Consider the following 7,394-nt stretch of genomic DNA (forward strand, 5'->3'; position numbering starts at 1 on the left):
GCTTTCGCATGCGTTTGCGAATGTCTGCTAACTAAACCCCTGTTTTTAACAGACTGTTGGACGGGTTAATTTGGTTGGTCAGCAGACTGGTTGGTGAGTTGAGCTATGGAATGTTCTGTTTTTATCTATTACGTATGGATTAATTCAGCATTAAATGTGTGCACAGAAACACAAAATATACTGTAATGCCAAATATTTTAGTAAAATATAAAAGATGAGGTTGTGTCAAGTAAATAGATACCAAGGTGCATTTGCTAGATGCATGTGAATTGTTAATGGCACCCCCACACATCTCTAAAACGCTGGTGTGTTTGCGACCTCCAAAACGCATGCTACCTCAGCACTATGCAGTTTTGTGCGACTCGATTTTAAAAATCGTGCCTGCAGTACTTTTTGTGCATTCCAGAGTGTTTGGCGGCCCCATTGAAAACAGTGGGCTACGCGGGAACGTGCAAAAAAAAGTGTGCTCTCTGAGAAACCGGAGCTGGCATTCACACTGAACTCGTGTGAACCCAGCCTTAGAAACCCGGAGGAAGTGAGAGTGCTGATCAGCGCACTCCATAGTCAATTAACCACTTAAATACCGGGCACTTATACACCTTCCTGCCCAGGCCAATTTTGAGCTTTCAGCGCTGTCGCACTTTGAATAACAATTGCACGGTCATGCTACACTGTACCCAAACTAAATTTTTATCATTTTGTTCCCACAAATAGAGCTTTCTTTTGGTGGTATTTGATCGCCTCTGGGATTTTTATTTTCTACTAAACAAATAAAAAAAGACCGAAAATCTTGAAAAAAAAACATGTTTTTTTTTGTTTCAGTTACAAAACTTTGTAAATAAGTAAGTTTTCTCCACTGATGGGCACCGATGAGGTGGCACCAATGAAGTGGCACTGATAGGCGGCACTGATATGCGACACAGACACTGATAAGTGCCACAAATAGGCACTGATAGGTGGCATGGATTGTCATGGATAGGTGGCAGGGATTGGCGGCATGGATAGGTGGCACAAATGGGCATGGATGGGCACTGATAGGCGGCATGGATGGGCACTGATAGGCGGCATTGTAATTTAAGGTTTTGTAGGGGTGGATGCCAATCAGTGATGCCCATTGTGGGCACTGATTGGCATCCATTATGGGCACTGATTGGCATTCATTATGGGCACTGGCTGGCATCCCTGGCGCTGGGCATCTCCTGGTGGTCTGGTGGCATCCCTGGTGGTCCAGTGTGGGCATCCTCGGGGGGGGGGGGGGGGGGGCTGTGTTGATAATTGATCAGCACAGACCCCCCCCTGTCAGAGGAGCAGCCGATTGGCTCTCCTCTACTCACATCTGACAGACACGAGTGAAGAAAAGCCGATCACCGGCTCTTCCTATTAACACTGTGATCAGCCGTGATTGGACACGGCTGATCACGTGGTAAAGAGTCTCCGTCGGAGACTCTTTACCGAGATCGTAGTTGCGGGGTATCAGACTGACACACAGCAACAACGATCGCCGCGATGCGCACCCCCGGGGGCGCGCAGCGGCTTAATATGCTGATCACGTCATGTGACGTCCGGTCAGGATATTACAACCACTTTGCCACCGTCATTTTGCTATATGGCGGGCGGCAAGTGGTTAAAGCAGAATTCCGCTTGCAAATTAAAACAAAAAACACGGCAGCTGCTGACTTTTAAAATAAGGACACTTACCTATCCGGGGCCCCTGCAATGTCCTCTCCAACCCGTCTCTCGGCTCCTGGGTGGAGGTGTCGGCATCTTCAGTAAGGAAATCAGGAAGTGAAGCCTTCACTTCCCTACTGTGCATGTACGAGTAGCGCTGCACTTTCTGAATGGTCCCTGCTGTCTTCTGGGACCTGTGCGTTTCCCGGAATAGGGGTGGGCAAAGGAGGGGCCGGGCATTGTCGTAGCTCGCCACGGATTCTGCAGCAATCTTTCGCCAGAAATGGGAGCAAATACCTGTATTAGACAGCTATCTGCTCCCCCCTCCCCCTGAAAGGTGCCAAATGTGACATCGGAGGGGGGGGGGAGGAACAGGATCAGCGAAAGTTTCAATTTTGGGTGGAACTCAATTACAAGGCATCTGCTGCGGTAGAAGGTGGGACTTGTAGTTTATTCATTCACAGATCTTTGCTCATTTTTCAATGTAACAGCGGCTGCAGGGGAGATGGAATCCCCACCCGCTGTATACACCCTCCTGTAACAAGTAACAAGCTCTAAAGGTGAATTTATCCTTTTAATCCTCATTGCTTTCTATTTTCACACTCTCTGCATTTCCTCCACACAGGTCCAGGCAGCCATCTTGGTTCTCAAGCCACCGTTTTGCTATCATGATGACACTGTATCTGCTTGTCCTGATTTTCATCGGCTTAAGTAGTTCCAAGACCTTTTTGCATCATTGGAATAGAGTTGTGAGCTGGAGGACTTAAACTTCTCTATTTCCTTTTGAACTTCACCGTAAGCCTTAAAGTTGCGTCTTCCTCTTCTCTCACGTTGTTGAAGAATGCCGACATTCCAGCCGACGCCGGGACTGGACTCCTCCAACGGCGTCTCTTACGGCGGCAGCCCGCCGTTCTTTCACACTTGTAATTTTTACACATGATTATCGTCTGAATCCTACAGCAATACAGAACTTCAGAGAAGGTGATGCATGGAGCTCGACACCGTAATCGCACAAGAAGAAAAAGATCCAATCATACGCTATGGCCTTAAAGCTGGATACACACTACACAATTTTCCGTCGATTTTTTTGTTTTTCCTCCAGATTTACCGACACCATATATCAGGGATATGCAATTAGCAGACCTCCAGCTGTTGCTACAAGTCCCATGAGGCATAGCAAGACTCTGACAGCCACAAGCATGACACCCAGAGACAGAGGCATGATGGGACTTGTAGTTTTGCAACAGCTGGAGGTCCACTAATTGCATATCCCTGCCATATATTATGAGGTCAAACCTTAAGAGTTTCAATTTGTATGCAATCAGGCAGGCCCTCACACTACATGGTTTGGTAAATCTAAATCATAGAAATCAGACAACAAAAGTTGTATAGTGTGTATGGGGTTTTAGTTTTTGTTCCTTCCAGATGACCGTGCCACAAGATCTGCTGTGAAGGAAGCCATGCCTTTGACTTCAATAAGTAAGCAGAGTTCTCTTCCAACGCAGCTTAGCTCCTGTTCACACCGGTGTGCGGCTTGCAATGCGATTTGACAGGTCTAAATCGCATGGCAAGTCGCACCCCATTGTTGCCAGTGAAACCTTTCATATCTCATGTCGCAGCGATTATGAAAAAAAAAAGGTTCTTGCACTACTTTTTTGACAATGAACGAAGTCGTAATGAAATCGGTGCAAATCGCACGCACTGATCTGAGGCTTCGAAATCGCGCTGAAGTAGCTCGATTTCAAAGCTGTACCGCTGTGAACCAGGGCATAAAGTGTTTGTAAACCCTTAGGGCACTTTCACACTGGGACATTTGGGGGCGTCGGCGGTAAATCCCCCTATTTTTAGTTGCGCTTTACCGTCGTTTTAGCTGTTTTTTTTCGGCCGCTAGTGGGGTGCTTTTAACCCCCGCTAGTGGCCGAAAAGGGGTTCAAAGTGCCACTACAACGGTGCTGCCCATTGATTTCAATGGGCAGGGGTGCTTTAGGAGCAGTGTATATACCACTCCTAAAGTGCCTTAACCACTTCGCATCCAGGCCAATTCTGACATTTCTCTCCTACATGTAAAATTCATCTTTTTTTTTGCTAGAAAATTACATAGAACCCCCAAACATTATATATGTTTTTTTTAGCAAAGACCCTGGAGAATACAATGGCGGTCGTTGCACGGTATTTGCGCAGCAACTTTTCGAACACGTTTTTTCCAGAAAAAAAAACAGTTTCATGCTTTAAAAAAAAAAAGAGTAAAGTTAGCCCAATTTTTTTGCATAATGTGAAAGGTAAAGATACGCCGAGTAAATAGACACCCAACATGTTACGCTTCAAAATTGCACACACTTGTGGAATGGCGCCAAACTTTGGTATTTAAAAATCCCCATAGGCGACGCTTTAAATTCTTTTACTGGTTACATGTTTTGAGTTACAGAGGAGGTCTAGGGCTAGAATTATTGCTCTCGCTCTAACGTTTCTCGACGATACCTCACGTGTGTGATTTTAACACCTTTTTTATATGTGGGCAGGACTTACGTATGCGTTCGCTTCTGCGTATGAGCTCACGGGGACAGGGGCGCTTTACATTTTTTTTTTTTTTTATTGTTAATTTTACTTTTATTTTTTTAGTTTGACACTTTAAAAATAAAATAAAAAATTTGATTACTTTTATTATTAATGTAAACATCCCTTGTAATAGAAATATGGCACGATCGGACCTATTTACAGTGAGATATGAGGTCAATAAGACCCCACATCTCACCTCTAGGCTGGGAAGCCTAAAATAAAAAATAAAAAAACAATCCTGGCTTCCCAGCCGAGACGGCACTGTTATTTTGAATGCATAGGCCGGGCGCGACGATCATAGAGACTCCAGCGACCATCTGGTCCGCCGGAAATCTCTATGATCATTATCTGGGGCCGGCGGATCCTGTGTCCGACTCACCGATGGAAGCGGTGAGCCGGTAGAAGCACCGGAGGACGGCGGGGGGGGGGGATGTCCCCTCCCACCGCCCATAAGAACGATCAAGCGGCGGAACAGCCGCTATGATCATTCTTATGGTGCAGGGAATCGCCGGCTGAAAATGCCGATATCTGAATGATGTCTGTAGCCTCAGGCATCATTCAGATATAACCCCACAAAGCCGACGACGTCATATGACATACCTTGGGCGCCAAGTGGTTAAAGAAGCTGCTTGCAGGATTTTTTTTTTTTGGCGTCCTGCCAGCGCACTGCTCCAGTGTGAAAGCACTCGGGCTTTCACACTGGAGTGAGAGGAGAGGCGCTTTGCACGCTCTATTTTTAGTGCTATAGCGACTGTAAAGCGAACTCAGTGTGAAAGGGGTCTTAGGCTGGTTTCATACATATGCAGCCGTGGTTGCGCCAGTCCGGTGCGTTTGTTTTCCAGTTCAAGTTTTACCTGAAATCGCACCAGACCCGGACCCAAAATTGCACAGGACCCTTTTTAAAACTGCACAGACGTGTGTGAACCGACTCCATTGAAAGCCAGTCTGATTCACATGTTATGTGAATTGGATGCGGTTTAAAATCGCATCCACTTCGCATATATGTCAACCTGGCCTTACACATATAGTACCCAGTGAAGTGACTGGCCTCAGGTGATGCACACAGATATAAAACAAATCCACCTATCTAAGTTGCACCTGTTTATCTGCAGTCTTCTCGACATGCGTTTAAAAGTCCCGAATTTATAAAGCTTGTCTGACCTGTCAACAAAAGAGGGCGGTGAGCTGAAATTACACACTAAAGAGCTCAGTGAGGAGAACTCTGGGAGATGATTGGAGGAAAGGGACCCCCCTCCCCTTTTACACAGCACACAGGAACAAAGCTGAGGCTGTCAATCAGCTGGAGATCCCTCCCTCCCCTGTCACCTTTTTTCTCTTAGTGTCAGGAGTGATTCATGCTGATAGCAGAGGAACAAAGCAGCAGACAGAAATTACACTTAGTTCTCCTATTTAAGATAAGTACACACTATAGAGGGGTAAATCGTGTCTGAGGTTTTAACAACCACATTTTTACCTACAGGAAAGCCTATAATAAGGCTTACTTGTAGGTGAAATGAATATCCCTTAAACCTGCACGGTTTAGGAGATATTCAGCCGCTGACGTCAGCGGCGCATTGCTCTCTGAAGGTCCGACGGATCGCGCTGGAACGGAGGACTCTCATGCACATCCACGGAAGTGACTTCATCGCGCCTTTACATTCTTGGCTCCCTCACATGACCATGTTCAACAAAATCCCCAGACCCGAGCACTGCATCCTGGGAGGATATTGTCTGACTTCCCAGAAGTAGAAGGTATGTCTGAAGGCTCCATCAGTTCAGTAGAGTGGCGGGGAGCCCGGCAAAGTATCGGTGGGGGTAGGGTGTTTAGGTGTACTTGTAAGGCACCGGTCTTGGACAGGAGAGGATTTACATCTAGCACCGCATCCCATTTTGTTTTAGAAATACAAAGGCAAAGAAAATGGGGACTTTTAAGGTGCTAATTATCAAACAGTTGTTTAAAATGTAACAATTTTTTTTATTCTTTCCATTAAAAAACTTTTTTCTTAAAAACAATAATCAGAGATAAGTTCATTATCAGATTTAGTTTACATATTCCATATCACAGCAGATGCAACAATCTCGACATGTTTCACCAAATTGATTACGGCTTCCTCAGGAGTTTATGTAGCTATCTGGGCTGTGTAGCAAATTATCTATGAGGGCCAGTTCACACCACATGCAGAACAGTGCGTTTTTTTTTTTTTTTTTTTTGTGCATCAAAAATGCATGGAAAGTAAGTTATATGGTTTTCAATTATATAGTTCACACCAGTACTTGCAGTTCCAGTGCATTGCAGAAAAAAAAGTAGAACATGCTGCATTTTTCCTGCACTGGACTGCGCTGTAAGACTCATCAAAAATGCACTGGAAAGCACATGTCCTTATTTAAGGTTAAGAAAAAAAGAGGGGGGAAAATTGCACTGAACTGCATAAAAAACGTGCATGCAGAAAAGCATCTGGAACGCATCCAGACTACGTTTCTATGGTGCGTACTGGCCCTCAAAGAATCTATACAAAGTAAGAATTCACACAACAATGCACAATGTAAATGTTCTTATATAATTCAATTGCATTGCACATGCCCTATATTGTCAAAAGTTTTGGGGCACCTGTCTTTACACGCACATGAACTTTAATGGCATCCCAGTCTTCGGGTACCTTATTACACTGAAGCGGTGGAGGTGTCGGCACTTTTAACCCCCCTCTAGTGGCCGATTAAAGGGTTAAAAGTGCCCATGTAGCATTGCTGCCCATTGATTTCAATGGGCAGGGGCGCTTTAGGTGTAATACAATTACACCGCTCCTAAAGCGCCCCTGCCCATTGAAATCAATGGGCAGCGATGCTACATGGGCGCTTTCAACCCTTTCCTCGGCCACTAGAGGGGGGATTAAAAGCGCCAAAGATGCTGCTTGCAGGACTTTTTTAACGTTCTGCGAGCTTACCGCTCCAGTGTGAAAGCCCTCGAGCTTTCACACTGGAGTGACAGGAGAGGCGCTTTGCAGGCGCTATTTTTAGCACTAAAAAGCCTGTAAAGCATCTCAGTGTAAAGGTTGCCTAACAGCTTCAACTCTCCTGGGAAGGCCGTCCACAAGGTTTAGGAGGGTGTCTATGGGGAATGTTTGACCATTCTTCCAGAAGCGCATTTTTGAGGTCAGGCACTGATGTTGGAC

At 45.5% G+C, this 7,394-nt stretch overlaps 1 protein-coding gene across 1 annotated transcript in view; it reads left to right on the top strand.

Annotated features, from left to right (window-relative positions):
- LOC143963371 (protein mono-ADP-ribosyltransferase PARP16-like) overlaps positions 1 to 6,217 on the top strand; it is a 33,142-nt gene extending 26,925 nt beyond the window's left edge. The window contains exon 7 of the mRNA XM_077472992.1: positions 2,294 to 6,217. Within this exon, the coding sequence (XP_077329118.1) occupies positions 2,294 to 2,435 (142 nt within the window). The 3' untranslated portion in view covers positions 2,436 to 6,217. The remainder of the gene's footprint in view (positions 1 to 2,293) is intronic.
- Positions 6,218 to 7,394: the final 1,177 nt, after the last annotated feature.

The sequence above is a fragment of the Lithobates pipiens genome, unplaced genomic scaffold (genome assembly GCF_037356315.1).
Source record: "Lithobates pipiens isolate NorthernLeopardFrog02 unplaced genomic scaffold, aLitPip1_a1.2 Scaffold_8, whole genome shotgun sequence".
NCBI classification, from domain to species: domain Eukaryota; kingdom Metazoa; phylum Chordata; class Amphibia; order Anura; family Ranidae; genus Lithobates; species Lithobates pipiens.